Genomic DNA, 23801 nt, shown 5'->3' with positions numbered 1-23801 from the left:
TGAAAAAAAGAAAAACAGAATTAAGATGACTAACCAATTTGATGGTATAAACAGTGCTATACTATTGATATTAAATTCTCGGCATTGAAAAATATTTGCAGAAAATATAAAAGGATTCATTCTGATATAAGGAACTTATGAAAACTGGTTGGGGGAGAAAAGCACCTGAAGGCAAAAATATAACAAAAGACAAAAGAGGAGATACAATTAGTTATTACTATCAAAACATATGGGGGAAAGTTCTGCAGACATAAACTATAGTTTATGAAATATTTAATAGTATTGATAAATGGGGTTAGTAAAATAAGAACTCTCACTTGGGTCACTGAAAATCTATATAACTCTTCTGGAAAACAATCTTACAATGAATAGAAAGTATTTAAATGTTCCTGCCCTTAGAACCAGTAATTCCATTTCTGAAATTTAATCCTAAGAAAATAGTTCTAAACTGTGAAATCTGAGGTATTGATCAGTGTTTTGTTCACAAGGCTAAGTAGGTAAATTCACTTCTCCTACTCCAAGCCCTTGTGGGCCTCTAGCCTCAAGACTGTTATTTTAGAACCAGCAATTAGAAGACAGTCTCCTCAGCTGGCTTCTGTCTGAGAAAGTCCAGGCCCAAAGGAAGGAGTTTGGTTGGATTATACTCAAGAGGGAAGGGATGAGAATGGAGTTTGAGAGGTAGATGCTAGAGGAAAGGAAGGGATTAGAGGATTCATCCAGACAAGATCAATACACTCACCCTCCTTGTGAGCTGCAGGGAGAAGAGAGAGACAATAATGGTAAAAACTTTCCTTTGGAAAATTATGCAAAGATCCTATTACCCAATATTCTCTGTAACAAGGCCTTAAAGAAACCTTCCAGACTTACATAAATGGGCATGTCAATGACAAGCAGTGTAGGTGAAAGACTGGAGGAAAGCCCTTTCCTGATAAAGTTCTGGAATGTACGAAGCTCACCAAGGATTAGAGGGAGGGGGATTTGTGCAGGGAAATAATGGCCAACTCAATTAGGTAAGGATACAACACAGATTAAATTTGGTTTTCATAAAACAGAAATATTATTTCATGGTTACAACCTTGTGCAGTAAGACCCTCGCCCACTATATTTACAACAGCAAAAATAACATACTTAACACTGCACGGAAATGAAGGAAATTATGGTATATGCACATAAGGAACTGTCAAGCAGCTATTAAAAATATTTATACTAATTTTTATGTTACACTGAATTATAAAATTTTCAGGATATAAAATTGCAAACACACATCTATGATCCCACTAAAACATAAGTTTCACGAGGGCAGAATTTTTTTCTCTATTTGCTACCTGAGACAGCCTCAAGCACATAGGAGTACAATAAACATTTGGTGAATAAATATTAAAATCCATCATGAGAGGGAGGAACAGGCAAACATTCTAAATGATATATCGACATTGTCTTTTAGTGATGACACTTCAGTGGGGTTATTTTGGTTTTTATTTTTCCTTGTTTTTTAAGATATCTCTGAGTATACATTACTTCTATGATGGGAAAAAAACTGATTGGGAAGTAGTTCCTTTTAAATGCATTAAGAATTTCCTATATTTTCAAAATATCTTTGGTATGCTCTAGAGTAGATTTAACAGTTTAAATAAAGGAAGCCAACTTAGGTTATCTTGAGTGGGTAGGAAGTGGAAAAGGCACACTAAGGCTTTTCCCCCTATAGCTTAGTCAATATAAAAACTAAACTTCTTTAAAGAACTTTTTTTTTTTTTTTTTTTGAGATGGAGTTTTGCTCTTATTGCCCAGGCTGGAATGCAATGGCGCGATCTCGGCTCAACACAACCTCCGCCTCCCAGGTTCAAGCGATTCTCCTGCCTCAGCCTCCCAAGTAGCTGGGATAACAGGCATGCGCCACCACACCCGGCTAATTTTGTATTTTTAGTAGAGATGGGGTTTCTCCATGTTGGTCAGGCTGGTCTCGAACTCCTGACCTCAGGTGATCTGCCCGCCTTGGCCTCCCAAAGTGCTGGATTACAAGTGTGAGCCACCATGCCCAGCTCCTCAAAGAACTTTCAATGTACTGTTATTAAAGCCCCTAACACTTGGCTTTTACAAATTTCTGAACCACACAGTACCACTGTTCTAAAAACAAACTACTGATAATACCCCAAATTATATGCGAAGCAGTGAATGGACTTTCTTGCAAATCTCTGAACAAAGACTGAAAGTGAAAAAAATAATTTAGCTTTGTAATATATCAACCATGACTTCTAAACTTCTGTTCAGAGTGATCAAATGTATTAATGATCAATTTACTAGATTTAGTTCTAACTAAATGTTTGCACCTGTGGGACAAACATTCTAATTTTCTCTGAGAATTAAAAAAATAATATATACTTAAGAATTCAAGTGTTTTTTATATATAACTTCAAAATTTTAATGTAGGAAATGGTTTTTCTATAAGGTAAATCAGGCAAATTATGCCACCATACAGCAACATAACCACGTTGTGTGCATACATATGTATACACATAATTACGTTGCTGTATGGTGGCATACATACATACATACACACACACACACACACACACACACCCCAATTATGATTACTGCGTACAAATATTTTGCTGCTTTTTAATCTAAAAACCTCAAATTCTTAAATGGGAAAATGCTTTTGCTATGTGGTAAAACAGGCAAACTGTACAACCACACAATATAATGATAACTATAAAAACAGAGTTCAAACACACAGAAACCAGTGTGTCATACACAGTAACAATGCTTATATCTGGATAAAGATACTGACTGCAGGTGATTTTTTATTTCCTTTTTCTTCCTCTAATTTCCTAATTTTTATAATGAGTGTTTTACTAATTTTTTAAAGCATCTTTTTTGTGTATGATTTAAGGATGGTTACAATAACTAAGGTGGAAATAAATGAAGTTTATAACTCAGATAATTTAGTCAAAATCAAATTAGTTTGTAGCCATAAACAACGACTATCAAAGGCCTTTATGCAAAAAGAAAGTAAGCTTCTGTAGTCATTAAATTAAGAGGGCTTCTCAAGCCTGTAATCCCAATACTTTGGGAGGCTGAAACAGGAGGATTGCTTGAAGCTAGGAGTTCAAGACCAGACTAGGTGACAGTGTGTAACCAGTCTAAAAATAAAAAATAATTTTAAAAAATTACCATTAACAGTCTGAAGAGAATGGTCTTGCCATCTCAAATATATTACAACTTTATTAAAATAAAGCAGTTAAGGCTGGGTGCAGTGGCTCACGCCTGTAATCCCAACACTTCGGGAGGCCGAGGCAGGCAGATCACCTGAGCTCAGGAGTTAGAGATCAACTGGGCCAATATGGTGAAACCCCATCTCTACTAAAAATACAAAAATTAGCTGGACGTGGTGGCATACCCCTGTAATCCCAGCTACTCAGGAGGCTGAGTCAGGAGAATCACTTGAACCCAGGGGACAGAATAAGACCCTGTCTCAAAAACAAACAAAAAAATTAAACTATTCTAGAAAAACTCAATGCTAATAGCTGAACTATAGTTTATCTTTCATAAGCAAGAGACAGACACCAAAAACCAATTTAACCCATTTCTCAGTATCATTAAGATATGAATATGGACACTAAATTAATTAACAAGCTTAAGGAGCCACAATGGCCAGAAATTACTAAAGAATATAAAGCGCCGGGCATAGTGGCTCATACCTGTCATCCCAGCACTTTGGGAGGCAGAGGTGGGCGGATCATGAGGTCAGGAGATGGAGACCATCCTGGCTAACACGGTGAAACCCCATCTCTACTAAAAATACAAAAAATTAGCCGGGCGTGGTGGCATGCGCCTGTAGTCCCAGCTACTCAGGAGGCAGAGGCAGGAGAGTCACCTGAACCCATGAGGCGGAGGTTGCAGTGAGCTGAGATCACGCCACTGTGAGCGAGACTCCGTCTCCAAAAAAAAAGAAAATATAAAGCAGTAAGTTTATGCATTTAATGTATTCCAAACATACACTAGCAGTTTATCTGAAATAAACCAAAATATTTCCCAAATATTTCAAGATATTTACAGTAAACACTTCTAATATTCTCTTAACAACAACTAAAGTACTCAAAGAACAAAGCCATAAAGAAATGCCATTTCTGATTACTGGACATGCTGGCAAATAACAAAAGATAATATTTTAAAAGATGAGGATTCCAATTTTCTTAACAATCTGGTATTAAAAGCATCACAAACCACTAAGAGTTTAAAACCCCAAATTTCTGTGTTCAGCAACAGCAAAGAATTATGGCCTGTAAAGGATGCTAATGCAAGAAACCACAAAAAGGAAGGTGTTAAGACATTTTTTAAAAGGAAGTAGTAAACTTGCTGTAGCGTCGACTTTCACAGTATTTTAATAGAATAGTCTAAATTAGCGAGGGTCAACAGAAACATAATATGAGCTAAATGCAATTTAATTTTCTAGTAGTCACATTAAAAATGTAAAAAGAAACAGATTAATATATTTAACAAATATATCTAAACATCATCATTTCAATATGTAATCCAATTTTTTGAAAACAAAATGTTTTTCTTTTTCATACTAAATTTCCAAAATCCAAAACACACATGCTTACTTATAAATATTTCCTAACTGCTATGGTCTAAATGCTTTCTCCCCACCAAATTCACGTATCAGAAACTTAATTCCTGGCCAGGCACAGTGGCTCACGCCTATAATCCCAGCACTTTGGGAGGCTGAGGCAGGTGGATCACCTGAGGTCAGGAGTTTGAGACCAGCCTGACCAACATGGAGAAAGCCTGTCTCTACTAAAAATAAAAAATTAGCCAGGCGTGGTGGCGCATGCCTGTAATCTCAGCTACTTGGGGAGGCTGAGACAGGAGAATCGCTTGAACCCGGGAGGCGGAGGTTGTGGTGGGCTGAGATCACACCATTGCACTCCAACCTGGGCAACAAGAGGGAAACTCCATCTCAAAAAAAAAAAAAGAAACTTACGCAATGTAACAGTGTTTTGGGAAGCGGGGCTCTGCCTCCATGAATGAATTAATGCAGCTATAAAAAGGGCTTTTGAGAGTGGGTTCACACTCTCTTGCCCTCAGGCCCTCTGCCATGTGAGCATGTGGCAAGAAAGACCTCAACAGATGCCTCTGTCTTGCTTGGACTTCTAGGCCTACAGAACTGCGAGGAAATAAACTTCTGTTCTTTATATATTATGTTATAGTAGCGCAAATGAACTAAGACACTAATTCTTCACCGAAAACCGGCCCAGTAGCCGAGCACACCTGGCACCCAGATTTTTCTGAATACCTTTCTACAACAAAAAGAACCAGGGATCTAGGAGAAATCGCTGCTGCAGGACTGGGGTGGGGAAATAATAAAATGAACTGAGAACATCTTGTACAGAAAGTAAGGATGTCATCAAAAAATGATAGGGACATGTTAATAACAATGACGCAGAAGGGCCCAGGCATGGTGGCTCACACCTGTAATCTCAGCACTTTGGGAGGCTGAGACGGGAAGATCACTTGAGGTCAGTCAGGAGTTTAAGACCAGCCTGGCCAACATGGCGAAACCTGTCTCTACTAAAAATACAAAAACTAGCCGGTCGTGGTGGCATGCGCCTGTAATCCCAGCAATTGGGAGGCTGAGGCATGAGAATCACTTGAACCCAGGAGGCGGAGGTTGCAGTGAGCAGAGATGGTGCCACTGCACTCCAGCCTGGGTAACAGAGTAAGAATCTGTCTCCAAAAAAAAAAGGAAACGGAAGGTAGCTTCTAGCCAAATCTGGGACAACTGTTATGTTTGAAAGTATTTCACAGTAAAGAGTTTTTAGTTTTTTCTTTAAATATTACTACATCCAGGCTGGGCACGGTGGCTCACGCCTATAATCCCAGCACTTTGGGAGGCTGAGGCAGGTGGATCACGAGGTCAGGAATTTGAGACTAGCCTGGCCAACATGGTGAAACCTCATCTCTACTAAAATACAAAAAATTAGCCAGGTGTGGTGGTGCATGCCTGTAATCCCAGCTACTCGGGAGGCTGAGGCAAGAGAATCGCTTGAACCTGGGAAGCGGAGGTTGCAGTGAGCGAAGATTGCACCACTGCACTCCAGCCTGGTGACAGAGTAAGACTCCGTCTCAAAAAAAAAAAAAAAAAAAAAAAAAAACCAAAACCCCCCCCCGCCAAAAAAAAAAAAAAACTACATCCATTACATGAACAAAGGGAAAAATTATATTGTGTAATATTTAGCTAAGTACTGGTTGTTGAAGAAGTTAACTTTACTCATTAAGAGAATAAGAATGGCAGATGTTTAAAACATTAATGAGGTATTCACATCAAGTACACACTCAGTAAATACAGATTTGTGAAAGCCTATAATAGTGATATTTATGGGTAATATGGCAGTTTCACTTCTGCCCTTCTAAGAGGGATAGAATATGGTCAAGATTCTCATCACAGAAATCAAACTATGCTTTAGCCAGAGGATGATCACTAGCAAAATATCTCTATGCTCCCCACTTATGTCCATGAAAACAAAAAAATCTGTGGAGACATAAAGAAACTGATACAAGCAGGCTGGACATGGTAGCTCACGCCTGTAATCCCAGCACTTTGGGAGGCCAAGGCGGGCAGATCACTTGAGATCAGGAGTTCTAGGCCAGCCTGGCCAACATGGTGAAATCCCATCTCTACTAAAAATATAAAAATTAGCTGGTCGTGGTTGCAGGCGCCTGTAACCCCAGCTACTTGGGAGGTTGAGGAACGATAATTGCCTGAACCCGGGAGATGGAGGTTGCAGTGATCCAATATATCTCTCTACTGCACTACAGCCTGGGCCTGGACAGAGAGAGACTCTGCCTTAAAAACAAACAAACAAAAAAAACCTGATACAATGCAACACAAACGATTTGTCACCAAACTAAAACCTAAACTAGCCCCCCTATGTAGTAGGGTGCCTGGGTAGGCAGAACAAATATTTAAGTTGATAGTTTACCATTTATTAATGGCTGGTGGCTTTTTTTGTCTAGGTAGAAAAGAGCATGTCTAGGTAGAAAGGAGCCATCTAGAGCGGTCCTTCTTAGTTACGTCATTGAAGCAAACAGACCTGAATTCAAAGGGAGTAGCAGATTCCATGTGTGACTTGATAAAAATCTGTCTCTATCAATTAGGAAGGGAGGTAAGAGGTGTGTAGAAGTATGCAGAAAAAGCCAAAAACTCTTCCGGTAAACAACTGCAACTCCAAGGCCTTCCATTTTAAGTTTACTATTGTTAGAAATTCCCTGATAAACTTCAATGTACTTCAATGACATAAACTGGCAAAAAAGTTTCCCTCACCCTGAACCCACACAGAGTAAGGCAACTCCCCCTTGAAAGACAGGAGAATCAGTCTAAATTTGGGGATTACAGAGGGAAAGGAGATTTGCATGTGTACGCAAGGCTGAAAACCCCTATCAACCCGGCCAGGCGTGGTGGGTCACGCCTGTTATCCCAGCACTTTGGGAGGCCAAGGTGGGTAGATCACGGGGTCAGGAGTTTGAGACCAGCCCGACCAACATGGTGAAACCCCGTCTCTACTAAAAATATAAAAATTAGCCAGGCATGGTGGCGCGCACCTGTAATCCCAGCTACTCAGCAGGCTGAGGCAGGAGAATTGCTTGAATCTGGGAGGCGGAGGTTGCAGTGAGCCGAGATTGCGCCACTGCACTCCAGCGTGAGCGACAGAGCAAGACTGTCTCCAAAAAAAAAAAAAAAAAAAAAAAAAAACCTATCAACCCAGATAGTCTGCCACAACAGGAATATTTTAAGAAATCTGCCATATTTTGACATAAGCTCTTGTGTGTCCAAGTATGGATTACCCCTGGTGTAAGAGAGCATGAACCTGTCTGACCACAATGAACTATTTTAATCTAAAGAACATCTAGGGCCCGGCACGGTGGCTCATGCCTGTAATCCCAACACTTTGGGAGGCCCAGGTAGGCAGATCGCTTGAGGTCAGGAGTTCAAGATCACCCTGGTCAACATGGTGAAACCCTGTCTCTACTAAAAACACAAAAATTAGCCGGGTGGGGTGGCAGACACCTGTAATCCCAGCTGCTTGGGAGGCTGAGGCAGGAGAATCACTTGAACCTGGGAGGCAGAGGCTGCAGTGAACTGAGATCATGCCACTGCACTCCAGCCTGGGCAACAGAGCGAGACTCCATCTCAAAAATAATAATAAAATAAGCCGGGAACGGTGGCTCACACCTCTCATCCCAGCACTTTAGGAGGCCAAGGCAGGCGGATCACGAGGTCAGGAGTTCAATACCAGCCCGACCAACACGGTGAAACCCCGCCTCTACTAAAAATACAAAAAATTAGCTGGGCATTGTGGCGGGCGCCTGTAGTCCCAGCTACTACTCGGGAGGCTGAGGCAGAAGAATCACTTGAACCCAGGAGGCGGAGGTTGCAGAGAGCCGAGATCATGCCACTGCACTCCAGCCTGGGTGACAGAGCGAGACTGTCTCAAAAACAAAAAAGAATAATCAAAGCTAAAGCAGTAATTGGCTTGGAACAGACTTAAGATAGATACCAAACCAGACAAAACATGACAGTTCAATGTTTCAACTTTTAAAGACCTTTTCCAGCTCATCTATCCATCTCATCCTTGATCATGCTTTCTACTTACCCAACCTTCCCTGAACTTATTCATTTAAAATTACCAGAAGAAATAGCCTACACTTATTTTGTTCATGGTTTTATTTTTTAATTTTTATTTACATACATATATTTTATTATGGATTCAGATGGTACATGTGCAAGTTTGTTACATGGATATACTGCATAATGGTGAGATTAGGGTTTCTAGTTACCTAACCTTATCACCTTATCACCCAAATAGTGAACACTGTACCCAATATGTAATTTTTCAAACCTCACCCCAGCCTACACTTATTGTTTCTACTTTCTAAACTTCCTCTCATCCACTCATTAAACCCACTGCAAATTTTCCCTTCTTCTGAAACTGTAAGGTCACCAAATATTTCGAGTAACTATGACATATTGTTAACCTTTATTAATTCTGCATGTATGTGATAACATCCTTTGTAGTTTCCCAAAAAATAACTATTTTTTCTTTATTAATAGAGTATACATATTTAAATGTGTAACTTCAGTTCTAAAAACAACACTCCATATACTTTAAAAGGATGAACTTTATGGTTAAAGTTGAACTTTTTGGATAAAGTTATTATTTTTATTTTTAAAATTTTTTGGAGACCCAGATCTTGCTACATTGCCCAGGCTGGTCTTAAACTCCTGGCCTCAAGCAATGCTCTCACCTCGGCCTCCCAAAAGTGCTGAGATTAGAAGTATGAGCCACCATGCACAGTCCTGATATTGTTATATTTTTAAAAAGCACAACTTGACCCAAGATCTAGATACAGCACATTCCAAAAGAATTTTCTGCAACGATTAAAAAAAAAATTGTTTTTGAGACAGGGTCATAGCTCTGTCACCCAGGCTGAAGTGCAAGTGGCACGATCAAGCCTCACTGCAGCCCTGACCTCCCCAGCTCAAGCAATCCACCCAGTTCAGTCTCTTAAAGCAGCTGGGGCTACAGACGCACACCACCAGGCCCAGCTAATTTTTTAAATTTTTGTAGACAGGGTCTTGCTATGTTGCCCAGGCTGATCTTGAATTCCTGGGCTCAAGCAATCCTCCTGCCTCAGCCTTCCAAACTGTTGAGATTACAGGTATAAGCCACCATGCCCAGCCTGAAAATGTTCTTTATCTGTGCAATCCAATATCGTAGCCACACGTTGTCACTGAGCACTTGAAATGTGGCTAGTACAAGAAAATGAAGTTTTAAAAATTTCATTTTAATTCATTTAAATTTAAATAGCCACATAAAGGCTGGATGCAGTGGCTCACACCTGTACTCCCAGCACTTTAGAAGACTGAGACGGGTGGATCACCTGAGGAGTTCCAGACCAGCCTGGCCAACATGGCAAAACCCCGTCTCTACTAAAACTACAAAATTAGCTGCGCATGGTGGCACGTGCCTGTAATCCCAGCTACTCAGGAGGCTGAGGCAGAATTGCTTGAACCTGGGAGGCAGAGGTTACAGTGAGCCAAGATCATGCCACTGCACTCCAGCCTGGGTGGCAAGAGCAAAATAGCCACGTGAGGCTGGTGGATACTGTATTAGATAGTGAACAGTGCAGAAAGCTAGGGCATTACCAGTGACTTACATGTATTTATGTGCTTCTCTCTTATTCAACCTCCCCCTTACTGAGGCAACCTTAAATTTAATTGTTAATGACTTTTTTTTTATTTCTTTTTGTCAGGCCTGTTTCTCAGTGTGAATGTTAATGATTTTTTTTTTTTTTTGAGACGGAGTTTCGCTCGTTGCCCAGGCTGGAGTGCAATGCCGCGATCTCGGCTCACCACAACCTCCCCTCCTGGGTTCAAGCGATTCTTCTGCCTCAGCCTGCTGAGTAGTTGGGAATATAGGCATGCACCACCAGGCCCAGCTAATTTTTGTATTTTTAGTAGAGACGGGGTTTTTCCATGTTGGTCAGGCTGGTCTCCAACTCCTGACCTCAGGTGATCCGCCCACTTCAGCCTCCCAAAGTGCTGGGATTACAGGCGTGAGCCACTGTGCTGTTAATGATTTCTTAATAGCCAAGTGCAACAATTTCAACAGCCTAACTACTACATTTCTTTACTACTACTTGTTAAATTCATACTCCACAATTACTACTATGAAAATAGAACTTCTCTGATGTATTATTTTCTTGAAATTTTATTCCCTTGGTAATTGTTACTATTTTGCCTAAGGACCATTATTCTTCCCTCTCCCCCTCTCTAATTTTTCTATCTCTTCATATCCTCTCCCTAGCTTATCTCATTTACTTCCATTATTTCAGCTACAACTAATACAGACATCTTTGGGAATCATCAGCTTTTATCTGCATCTCAGACCTAGTCTTCAAGTTTCAGTAATATATCCAACTGCCTATTGAACTTCTTACTGGAGATTACACAAGAATCTCAAACTCAACATGTCAGATTGAATACATCTCCACACCTCCTCCCATCTAAAAAACAAAAAACCTTAAAACTTAAAAAAAAAACCTTTGATTTTTCTCTCTCAGTTGACAGCACTATCATCCCCTAACCTCTTATCCATGCTTCATTTTTCCTTCAAACACCAATTAATCACTAAATTATCCACTAAACCCTAAATATTTTATCTCCTAAATATTTAAATGTTCTATTCCTTCTATTATCTCCCTAGTTTAGGTCCTAAAAAATCTCACACTCATATCCTAACTAGAGTAGCCTTCCCTTACTTGAGGCTTCACTTCCCACCGTCCAAAAATATTAAATGGAAAATTCCAGAAATAAACAATTCATAACTTTTTTTTTTTTTTGAGACGGAGTTTCCCTCTTGTCGCCCAGGCTGGAGTGCAATGGCGCAATCTTGGCTCACTGCAACCTCCACCTCCTGGGTTCAAGTGATTCTCCTGCTTCAACCTCCCAAGTAGCTGGGATTACAGGCATGCACCACCACGCCTGGCTAGTTTTTTTTTGTATTTTTAGTAGAGACAGGGTTTCACCATGTTGACTAGGCTGGTCTCCAACTTCTGACCTCAGGTTATCCACTAACCTCGGCCTCCCAAAGTAATGGGATTACAAGCATGAGCCACCACACCTAGCCAACAATTCATGACTTTTAAATCGTGTGCCATTCTGACTAGTGTGATGAAATCTCGAATGGGACATGTCATCCCTTTGTTCAGCATATTCACACTGTTAATGCCACCCACCCATCTGGTCCTTTAGTCACTTAGTCTAATGGGTTATGGGATGGAAAAAGCAAAGTATGCATAGGGTTCAGTAGTGTCTGTAGCTTCAGGTATCCACAGGAGGTCTTGCAAACCTCAAAGAACCAAAAGATAAAAATACGGACCAGGAATGGTGGCTCACGCCTGTAATTCCAGCAGTTTGGGAGGCCGAGGCGGGCAGATCGCCTGAGGTCCGGAGTTGGAGACCAGCCTGACCAACATGGAGAAACCCCACCTCTACTAAAAATACAAAATTAGCCGGGCATGGTGGCACCTTCCTGTAATCCCAGCTACTCGGGAGGCTGAGGCAGGAGAATCCCTTGAACTCGGGAGGCAAAGGTTGTGGTGAGCCGAGATCGCACCACTGCACTCCAGCTGGGCAACAAGAGCGAAACTCTGTCTCAAAAAAAAAAAAAGAAAAGCAGGAGAAAAAAATAACCATTATTCCCTAAGAAGAAGAGCAGGGACTACTGGAATCTGTACACTTCCCCCTGTATGCCTTTAATCTATTCTTGGGCAATTACTGCTATGCAAATCTAACCAATTAACTTCTCTGTTTAAAACTCAACTCTTCAGTTACTCTCTACTTTCTATACATAAGAACAGTCCACCCTCCACATCCTCAGGTTCCATATCCACAAGTTCTGCATCCATGGATTCAACTAACTGTAGATGAAAATACTGGGGGAAAAAACAATAACAAAACACAATAATAAAAAACAACATGAATTTTAAAACACTACAGTATAAAAACTATTTACATAGCACTTACATTGTATTAGGTATTATAAGTAATTTAGTGATGACTTAAACTATACGTGAGGAGCCACACCTGTAATCCCAGCGTTTTGGGAGGCAAAGGCAGACGGATCACTTGAGGTCAGGAGTTCGAGACCAGCCTGGCCAACATGATGAAACCCCATCTCTACTAAAAATACAAAAATTAGCTGGGCATGGTAGCATGTGCCTGTAATCCCAGCTACTCGGGAGGCTGAGGCATGACAATCACTTGAACCCAGGAGGCAGAGGTAGCAGTGAGCTGAGACTGCACCACTGCACTCCAGCCTGGGCAACAGAGCAAGACTCAGCCTCAAAAAAAAAAAAAAATTAAATTAAAAAAATAAACTATACAGGAGGATGTACTACTGTAGGTTATATGAAAATACACCATTTTATTTAAGAGACTTGTGCATTTGTGAATTTTGGTACCGTGGGGTGGGGGCTGTCTGGAACCAATCTCCTATGTATACTGACGGATGACTGTGTGTGAGAGGGGCAATATGGAGAGTTCAAAGAACATTTTAATATGACAATGATATCTAGTAACTCTTTAGCATGTTAAAGGATGAATCTGTTGCATTTCCCAGTTTACCTTAATCCACAATAATCTACCAGTCCATGAAAGGAGATGATCCACATAAAGATAGATATATCAGGTTATGTAGCTCAAAACACTTAGCCATGAAAATGATCTTATCCCAAGAAATCTGTTAATCTCTATCTAGTAATAGAGAATGTGCACATTAATAATTTGATTCACTAATTAATTTCATCTTTCACTGTTTGGTTTATACATTACTGTGTGTTTGATTAACTAGACCATCTACCACGTATATACTGACAAAAATATTGTCTCTGAGAAGCTGAACCTCAGTTGCACAAAAGGTATCTACAGGAATGACAGTATGGTTTTTCTTAACTAACCTGAGTATGATGATTATAACAAGCAAATTTCCAAACACTCTTAAATTCAAACTGTTAAAATTCTTAAGAATTCTTACATTCCTGAGAAAATTATTTGCTTGTTATGACTAACAGCTTATCTGAGGACTCTTCTAAAAAATCATTCCAACACATTCATTTAGCATAATGTATTTAATATGGTAATTTGGCAAGGCCAAGATTCAAGTCACAACACTAAAAAGTAAATTGTTTATGAAACCCCACCTGAAAAATCTAAATTAATATAAATGAAGGTGGAGATATTATATGATCAATTAAGCTGGCCACAAAACCACAGCTTACTGATGCTTTTCCTCTTATGTAAAAATCACAAATAACCAATCTTTTAAAAACTACATATAGACCAGGAACGGCGGCTCATGCCTGTAATCCCAGCACTTTGAGAGGCCAAGGCAGGTGGATCACCTAAGGTCGGGAGTTTGAGACCAGCCTGTCCAACACGGTGAAACTCTGTCTCTATTAAAAATACAAAAAAAAAAAAAAAAAAAAAAAAAATTAGCCGGGTGTGGTTGTGGGTGCCTGTAATCCCAGCTACTCTGGAGGCTGAGGCAGGAGAATCACTTTAACACAGGAGGTGGAGGTTACAGTGAGCCAAGATCCCAAGATCACGCCACTGCACTCCAGCCTGGGCGACACAGCGAGACCCCATCAAAAACAACAACAACAACAACAAAAAAAAAAACCTACATATGAAATTAAGTCTGCTACCTGTCAAAGGCATAATCCTCTTCCAAACAAAATATTAAGAGCTTCTGACAATATTTCTTCAAACTGAAAAGCTCCCCTTTTAAGATGTGAGAAATTAAGCTGACAAAGCAAAAAGCTCCTAAAATCCAACTAAGTTTAATATTCCATTTGTAACAGGTGACAATTTACAGCCTTCTAAATGAATATTTAAGTATCCTTTGTTATATTTTATATAACACTTAACATTTTTCAAAGTACATTCACATAGTATTTCAGTGGATCTTCAACAATCCTAAATCAGTAAGACATATTGCTAATAAATGAGCATTATAGATTAAGTTCCTTACTCAAAGGTCAGAAAATTGGGTAATCTAGAACTCAAGGGTTCTGCCTTGGTGCTCCTTTTCATTGTATAGTATTCTATTACACCATAGTGAACTTTCCAAAGACTAATGGATTAGACAAAGTATATAAACCATTTCAATGTGATAAATAAATACTGTAAGAATTATATATGAGATCCACCAAAAGAAAATACGCTTTCCAGATACATGCAAAGAAGATGAGACAAGGATCTTAGGAGATTCTGAAAATAAGCAGTTCAGAAAGACTGGCATTTGGGTGATGGGTCACAAAATTAGAATGTTAGGCAAAGGCCAGGTAGAGCTAAAGAATTTAAAAGCACCAGTAACATAAAGATCAATACCTGCTTTCCTCCTCCTCCAAGAATAGTAGTTAAGTTTTGCTATATGATTTTTCAAGCATAAATATAAACAAACAAAATCTTCACAGATTCCCTCAAAAGGACAACCTAAAAAAGATGCTGCATCATCACAGTTAATATTTATGTGGCAGGCCCTATCCTACATGTTTTATATATGTTCATTCATTTAATCAGCACAACTCTATAAAATGGGTACTCTTTTTTACACCCATTTTACAGACAGGAAACTGTAGCACAAAACTTGCTCAAGGTGACACAATTATGTAGCTGAGCCTTGATTTGAGCCCAGGCAATCTAGTTAACTACTATGTTACAAGGCAGAAAAATGGGCTCTTCAAACATAAACTGAGGTCATGCTAAGTCTCACCTATTCCTGCAGACCAGGTTTTAAAACAAAACAAAACAGCTGAGCATGGTGGCTCAAGCTTGTAATCCCAGCACTTTGGGAGGCCGAGGCAGGCAGATCACGAGGTCAGGTGTTCAAGACCAGCCTGGCCAACATGGTGAAACCCCATCTCTACTAAAAATACAAAAATTAGCCGGGCGTGGTGGCGCTCGCCTGTAATCCCAGCTACTCAGGGGGCTGAGGCAGAAGAATTGCTGGAACCCGGGAGGTGGAGGTTGCAGTGAGCCAAGATCGTGCCACTGTACTCCAGCCTGGGCGACAGAGTGAAACTGTCTCAAAAACAAAAAGACAAACAAAAAACTCAAATAAAATGCAAGTTACTAAATATATAATTTAAATTATCAATATAATTTAAAGACCTGGTATAGCAAAGGTGTACTAATTATAATTATGAATTATTTCATATAGTATGCTAAATATTTTCAGAATTGATAATTGAGTATAGCTACTCTTGCTGCTTTTACAGCTTTATCTAAAAAAATGTAAAAACTACCAGAAAACCCAAATAACAAGTTTAGGATGATTTCTGAAAATGAGAGCCCAGTTTTAGTTGAATGTTTCCATAGGGATGAACTAAGATGAATTTTATTTATATTTATATACATATATACATATTTTTTTGAAATTCTTTGATAAGCTGCTGGTGGAATAAGATGAATTTTAAATGACTAGGATCTTGCATCAGAATTTGAATGTCAAGAAATGAATTGTCACCAAGCAACAATAGATTCCTAGTTTGTTTTACACAAAAACAACCTCTTTCCAGGTTTTTAGATTATTTCTCAGACTGTGTTACTATGGGTCAGAAAAAAGGTAAGAGAAAAAATTTTGCCAATACTCCTAATCGGTGACTTTGAGGATTTAAGAACAAACTCCAAAAACTATTCCCTGAGACGGAAAGTTACGCTGATTCTCATCCTAAAAAATAAGGAATGTGGCACAAATTTAAAAGATAAGAGGGAAAAAAATCACCAACATTCAAATAGATTCCGTTCAATTAGATATTTTAAGAACTATAGCAAAGAAATAAATGATGGTTTCTTAATCACAGAACCACATCCCATTTCTGTAACACTGCTACACTATTCACAAAATATTAATGTCATATACTCATGACACATAGTCTTAATAAAAGACAGAAAAATAAGCAGTTAAGTATATTGGAGCTTCAACAAAAATATGATTTGACCTCTCTTTTCAGGTAGATGTGGAAACAATCTCATCAATATATAATGCATCATGTGAACTCTTCAGAGGCAACTTGGGAAGGTGCTTAAAATAAATCATTCTTAAATCTGTGAATCAATGTTTTCTTTTTTTTTTTTTTTGGAGACAGAGTCTCACCCTGTCGCCCAGGCTGGAGTGCATTGGCGCTATCTCAACTCACTGCAACCTCCACCTCCCGGGTTCAAACGATTCTCCTGCCTCAGCCTCTCGAGTAGCTGGGATTACAGGCGTGCGGATCATGCCCAGCTAATTTTTGTATTTTTAGTAGAGATGGGGTTTCGCCATGTTGGCCAGGCTGTTCTCGAACTCCTGACTGCGTGATCCACCCGCCTTGGCCTCCCAAAGTGCTGGGATTACAGGCGTGAGCCACTGCACCCAGCTGCATCAATGTTTTCTTAAAGGAAATTATGCTATCTTTTTTGAAAAACAAGATCCCTTTCTAGAAAAGCAATGTAAACTCTGCTGACAGAACCCAACAGTAATATTTTCTGACCGAGACAACCAAATATTAAAATTAAGGTGCACTACTTGTCTAATAAAACCAGTTAAAGAAATCTGCATCTTAAACATCTCAGTAATTACTGAAGATCCTGCGGTATCAAAATATTACCTAGGTATTATTTACTAAGAATTGATGCTTGTAATTAGCTGGGTGTGGTGGGGCGCGCCTGTACTCCCAGCTACTTGGGAGGCTGAGGCAGGAGAATTGCTTGAACCCAGGAGGCGGAGGTCGCAGTGAGCTGAGATCGCGCCACTGCACCACTGCACTCTAGCCTGGAGACAGAGCAAGACTCCGTCTCTTTTTTAAAAAAACAAAAACAAAAACAAAACAAAGAATTGATGCTTGTTTTACTAAAGAGCAATGCATAGCATAACATGACTCTAAAAAATTAGCTTGACAGAAAATAGCTTGATTTGTATACCATATTCACCCATCCACAAAAGCCTATTTATATCTCAATTTGAAGTGATAAAAATCAACACCCAAAACAGAAGCCTGAAATTTGCCATGGGTATAGGACCGGGTTTCTCCAGAAATCCAACAGCCACTTCCACACCAAAACAATATTGCTTCATCTGAAATTACTTATTAGCTGTCTACTGGACTACAAATGCTTTATCATCTCCCAAATTATTAGATCCTAACTAGCTTTTGTTCTTCAACTACCTAATCAAGTTATTTACCTGCTCTATGATTTCAGGTTCCTTATTTGTCAAATAAATAGCTGGGCAGGATAACCCAAGATTTCTCCCAGTTTCAATACACTAAGATTTTTAACTCAACAACTTAACTCAATATTCTCCCGTCTTGCTTCAGAAATATATGTATATTAAAAGGATACATTTAGTGAAAAAGTTTCTATCTTCCCAGTGCTTTAGTAATCCCTTGGCTTGTCCTTTAATTTGGCTCCAAAGATAAAAGTTCAAACACTGACCCACTGAATACTTTATTAGGCATGTAGTGCAAGCATCCTGGTCAAAAAACCAAAAATACTGCCTAACTACTGCTATAAAGGATTTTTCAGATAGGATAATCTTCAAAATCAAAACAAAAAATTATAGAAGCACAGACAAATGACATGGAAGTTTCTAAACCAGGTACCACTTAATAAGCTAGGATTCATCTAGTTCTGCAGCCAAATCCTGAAATGACTCAAAAATAATATGTGATATAAGATTTTCTTTAGTTTGGTAATGCCCATGCCTAGATAGAGAATTAAAAATCCAAAAAGTTACGAGTTCTAAGAAAACCTGAGAAGCTTAGACAAAGTTTTTATCGTGACATTAGACAAATTAAGTTTTTTTCACTGTATTATCAGTTCCAAGATAATAAAGTATCAGAAAATTCCAGGTGATAAAGGGAAAACACACATCACATTTTGAGAAGTCTCAGAAGTGAAATAATTAAAATTAATAAAATTAATTCATAAAGTGCTCAACAAGTAATTGGATCCAGTCTTAAAAAAGTAAGGTAACCGGTTAAGGAAGAAAAAAAAATTGTTAAAAAGCACCTATTCAAATATAAAACTATAATGGAAGAATAAAATTCCAGCATCAGTATCAATAGGCATCGATAGTACAAGAAAGAAATGTGTCTACCTGTAAATTTCTGCCTGTAAACCAAAAGGAATCGGACATAAGGTTTTTTGTTGTTGTTGTGTTTTTGTTTTTTTTGAGACAGAGTCTCGCTCTGTCACCACGCTGCAGTGCGATGGTCCGATCTCCGCTCACTGCAACCTCCACCTCCCGGGTTCAAGCTATTCTGCCTCAGCCTTCCGAGTAGTTGGAACTACAGGCGCGTGCCACCATACCCGGCTAATTTTTGTATTTTTAGTAGAGTCGGGGTTTCGCCATGTTGGTCAGGCTGGTCTCGAACTCCTAACCTCGTGATCCACCTGCCTTGGCCTCCCAAAGTGCTGGGATTACAGGCGTGAGCCACCGCGCCTGGCCCAGACTAAGTTTTTTGAATATGACTGACCAAAATGAATAGTTTTCGTTTGACGAGGTTTTCTTTTTTAAAGATCTGTCACCTTTTCAATTCTAAAATACTATAAAATTAATGAGTAGTTTTAATTTCACACTACCTTAGAAGTTCTACATCATTAACTGTAAAAGTTAAGAAATGATTATGTTTGTAAAGAACTTCTTAGTTTTTAAGTTTACTTCCACATGCTGTGTTAATTTCACATTTGAGATGGCCTTAGTGATTTGGAACCTGACATTCAAAGGGTTACGTGTTAACCTATTAGTTCATGGATTTATTTTATCCATAAGTTCCAAGATCATTCAGTTATTTTCATATCCTGTATGAGGCTGGTCTATATTCTTGGCAAGATTACTATCAACAATGGCATTTTTTATGTATGCATAATGTGGCTGACTTTTTTCCTTCAGCATAAACCTGCTCCTACTAATAACCTATGTTCACCTATGCCCAGTCAGGGCAATATTTAAGCAAGCTGCTTCAGTAAGTCAAGCAACAAGTAGCCCAAACTCAGCTGTTTAAACCTAGAATGTACTAGTCAACCAGAATGACACACCATTATTTACACCACTAGAGGTTAAAAAAGGAAGTATTGCGACTCCTTCGGACTCTTGGGAAAGTTTAGCTTAAAGATATTTTATACGATTAAAACAATGATGATGACATTACAACTCTCAAAGCACTTACACAATTTTGCATTGGGCTCCTGTACTATTCGCTGTATAGTGAATGGGCTGAAAGACATTAGTTTAATAACAACGTCAGGGCAATGCTGCTACTGTAAGGCTTAAGCATCATTAGGTAGAACAACATCAAACATCCAAAAGGGGCAGAGAAGAGTCTTTTTTTAATAATTATTTTATACTAAATGCCTGTGCAACCATCAAGCAAAATACATCCAAAGGTACAAGGTCGTTCTCATTTAAAAAGAACAGCCTGATCTCAGGAATGGAAACACACTTCTACACCCAGACGCAGCTCATCACTGCAGAGCCTTTGATGAGATTGAAATGCACAGAGGAAGAAGCATCTGTACTTTCAACTTCCCCACTCATTCCAAGTTTCTTGCCAGACACTAAACCAGGAGACAATTCGTTTGTACTAAGATGACCTTCACCACCGCTGCCCGGTAGCAAATCCCTCTGGCTACCAATAATTCTTATCCTATTCCAACACCTAGGCACATGCTACACATTCTCCTAATTTCAGCCCCTTTCAAAAGTTGGCCTCCCCCTCCCACTCGGAGTCCAACAGAGAATGCCAAGTGAAGGGTGAACTTGATCAACTGGCTTCGCCAAGCCAAGTTTGGGATCCAAAGGACCTTCAAATAAAGAAGTAGGTGGGGCTTTACCTGCAGTTCACACCAGGCGACTTCCACGGTGGTTTCAGTGTCTAGACCTTTGTAGACCGTCTTAAAGGAGCCTCTGCCGATTTCGATGTCAAACTTGAGAAAGCGGCCATCGTTAGACATTCCCACGGCCTTGGTCTCCAGCTCTTCGATATCATCCTGCTGCTGGCTCCGTTCCTCCTGCGGCTCCTTGGCGCTGCCGCCGCCGCTGCCACTTCTCGCCGGCGGCGGCTCCTCTTTGCTCCCCACAAGGCTAGGCTGGGACACTGGGCGGTCTTTGCTGGTACTGCTGGGGACAGTCGAGGGGGCAGGGCCCGCGACGGCCTGTTCCCCAGGGGCGGCAGCGGCTGGAGGCTGCTGGGCTACCTGGGAAGTGGCGGTGGCGGTCACGGTCTCTTCCCGGTGGGGCTCCGGTGGAGCACTCTGCGGGACAGCCGCGGGGATGCTGGGCTGGGGGAGGGAAAGAGGAAGGCCGGGAAGCTCCAGTGCAGTGGCATTGGAGTCGCAGATGACACTCCGGCGGAAGAAGCGGTGCTCAGTGGTGGTAGTGGTCGCGGCCGCCCCACGGGTGTCCTTGTCCATAGTGTGGCGGCGGCGCCTGTACTCCTCGGTCCTGCCGGCCACAGCGTCGGCGGCCGCGGCTCCCAGCTTCTCCCCCACGGAGGAATCGGAGCTGGAGCCATTCTTGGGGGCAGGAGCCGGCGGCGAGAGGAACAGGGAACCGGGAGTGCCGCTCTGCTTCTCTGCGGCGCCGCCAGACATGGTCGGTTCGCTGGAGAGGGGCGAGCGGGCTCGGATTTGTCAATGAAAAGGGCGTGAAGGGCCGAGCCGCCCGCGCAGAGGGCTGCAGGGCACCGCGGCCGGGCGGGTTCGCGCCGACCCGGACGACGCCTCACTCAGCACTGACAAGCCGCAACGAGGGGCAGGCGGACCGCTGGGCCCAGCTGCGGCGGCTGCTGGCACCGAGGCTGCTGCGGCTCACGAGGAGGGCTCGAAGGCGGGCGATTCGGGAGCGCAGCCACGGGGGTTAGCGCCGCACGGTCCGCATCCATCCTGCGGCGAGCGGCGGCCGGGCGGGCGGTGGCAGCAGAGGCGCCGCAGTCATGAGGGGAGGGCCAGGGGCCGGCACCGAGTCGGGGCGGATGCGGCTCCCACTGCCGCCGCTCGCCGAGCTGGGCGGGCTAGGCCCAGAGGGCGGCGGCACCGCGAGCACGGGACCAGGTCCGATGCCCAGGCGGTGGCAGCCCCGGGGCAGAGGAGTGGGAGGGGCCGAGGCGGGCGAGGGAAGGCCGCGGCCCGGCTCCCGGTCACTCGGGCGGCCGCCTCCTCCCACACGCGCCCCCAGCGATGGGGACCGGCCTCACAGGTCGCCCATCGCCCAGAGGCGAAGGGCCGGAGCCTCGGAGCCTCGGCGCCTGAGGAGCGGGCCCCCCCTTCCCCGAGGCCTCCCCGCCCGCCCCAGGCCTGGCAAACCCGTCTCCTCCCGGGCCGGTGCCGGGGGCTGACGGAGGAGGGAACGGCGGGGAGGGGAGGGCCGCTCACCGCGGGGCCCGAGCTCCGCTGCTTCTCTGAGGCAAGAGGAGAGGAGACCTAGAGGACTGGGTGAGGGGGAATAGGGAGAGAAAAGAGCAGTCACCCCCACCAGGCGCCTTCTGTCACCGAATGGGGGTGCGGAGTGGCCGAGACAGGAGCCGCGTCCACCCGGGAAACTCTCCGCGCTAAATGGCGCCGGGAGTCTGAAGCCTCCACACAGCCCGCTCGGATCCCGCCCCCCGCCGCCCGGGGCAGCCCCACCCCCCACCTCGCTCCGGGGCTTTTGCGCAGGCGTGCTAGCCCCGAGGCACCCTGGGACTTATAGTTGACGGGTTAGCCGGGATGAACGGGACCTAGAAGAAAAGTGCCTACGACTTCCGTGATGCCTTGCGGTTGCTGTAGCCTGATGCCTCGTGGGAGTTGTAGTTTTCTTTGGAAACCGTCCCTTCTAAAGGCTGATGGGAGCGTCATCACGGGTCGCTCAACCCCATCCCGAAGTCCGCGCGAGCTTAGGAAAATCATTATTTAGGGATTAATTGTGGAAGAAGGAAGGGAAGGAAAAAAAAAAAAAAGAAGAGGAACGAGCGGGGGTGGGGGGGATGGAAAGACTCCCATCATGCTCTGCTAAGGTAGAGAGCTCTTAGGGTTGCCATGCAATGAAAAATGATCTGTTGTTCGTCTTTAATGGAGAGAGCCGCAGTAGTGTTAAGTGACTGCAGGGCTGTGAGGGTGGAAGGGAAGGGCAAAGCAGGATAACCGGAGCCTGAGCTCTGAGTCGGAGAAGGGGAAAACAAACTTCGTGAAGATTTTGCATGAAATTAATATTGATTAAATGGATTGGAGGAGGAGACAGGGAGGATTATCTTCCATCCTCCTCCCCTCAACAATTGAGGCCACATTCTCAGCTCCTGGCCGAGACGGATATTCTGGCTCTCAAAAAAGGGCTGCCTTACTGAAATCGGGGATCCTAGTGAACTCTATCTTTGCTTTGTCTGAAAAATAATAAAAGGGGAGTTAGGGGAGCGGTGGATTCAAGAAAAGATAAGGTCTACGGATCTATGGGTCTTTGACCACACTCGGGGGGCTGGGCTGACTTCTGCCTTTGTAGTTGGTTGAAACTTATTTTCCACCTTTCTTCTGCTTGGTAGCTTCGTGAAACAACACCCCCTCTTTCTCTAGAGCTCCTGAATGTCCACATGCAATGTCTACCAAGGCTCTGGGCCCGGGAAATGTGGATCCATGCGGCTTGCCGCCATGGAATGTTTTTCTTGAAAGCATCCTTGTCGGCCTGGACCCCTGTGCTCCTCGCAACTACTCAAGATGTGGAGGGGATGAGCACCAGGGGGCACCAGACGGAGGAGGAAGCCGGACTCGGGAGCAGACGGCAGTTTAAAAGCCTCAGTCCAACCGGTGGAGAGCGGGAAGCGCTGAAAACGTACGCAACCGCATCAGAGCGTCCGGACGCGGCCGCCTGTCTTCAGCGCCCGCTGCGGAACCAGCTCGGAAGCGCGCGTCGGGGCCGAGGACCACGCTGCGAGCGAGCAACTAGCAAGGAACTTGGCGGGAGGTTCCTTAGCACAGTTATCGGATGAGCTCCACCTACAGAAGTCTTGCCCTACAGTTCATGTTAATTCATTTGATACATAAAATAGTTAACGCTATTTTTCTTTTCTTTCTTTTTTTGTTTATCACAAGCTACACTTTCAAGTTTACAAAAATGTTTTAAACCAATGATTGTTAGGTTTCATGAAGCTGACAGGTTATGAACATTTTAAAATGCCAATTCACTAGGGACAACTAGACCACTAAAATATTAGTGTTCCATTGCTTT

General features: G+C 42.4%; 1 protein-coding gene across 36 annotated transcripts in view; it reads right to left on the bottom strand.

Annotated features, from left to right (window-relative positions):
• Positions 1–22038, bottom strand: part of WNK1 (WNK lysine deficient protein kinase 1) — a 158869-nt gene extending 136831 nt beyond the window's left edge. For all 36 annotated transcript variants that reach the window (XM_054442626.2, XM_054442628.2, XM_054442631.2 and 33 more), the window contains exon 1: positions 20441–22038. In XM_054442626.2, the coding sequence (XP_054298601.1) occupies positions 20441–21199 (759 nt within the window). In that variant the 5' untranslated portion in view covers positions 21200–22038. The remainder of the gene's footprint in view (positions 1–20440) is intronic.
• Positions 22039–23801: the final 1763 nt, after the last annotated feature.

This window comes from Pongo pygmaeus, chromosome 10, assembly GCF_028885625.2.
Source record: "Pongo pygmaeus isolate AG05252 chromosome 10, NHGRI_mPonPyg2-v2.0_pri, whole genome shotgun sequence".
Taxonomy (NCBI): domain Eukaryota; kingdom Metazoa; phylum Chordata; class Mammalia; order Primates; family Hominidae; genus Pongo; species Pongo pygmaeus.
The sequence above is the reverse complement of the archived record's forward strand: the minus strand, read 5'-3'. Positions and strand labels throughout refer to the sequence as shown.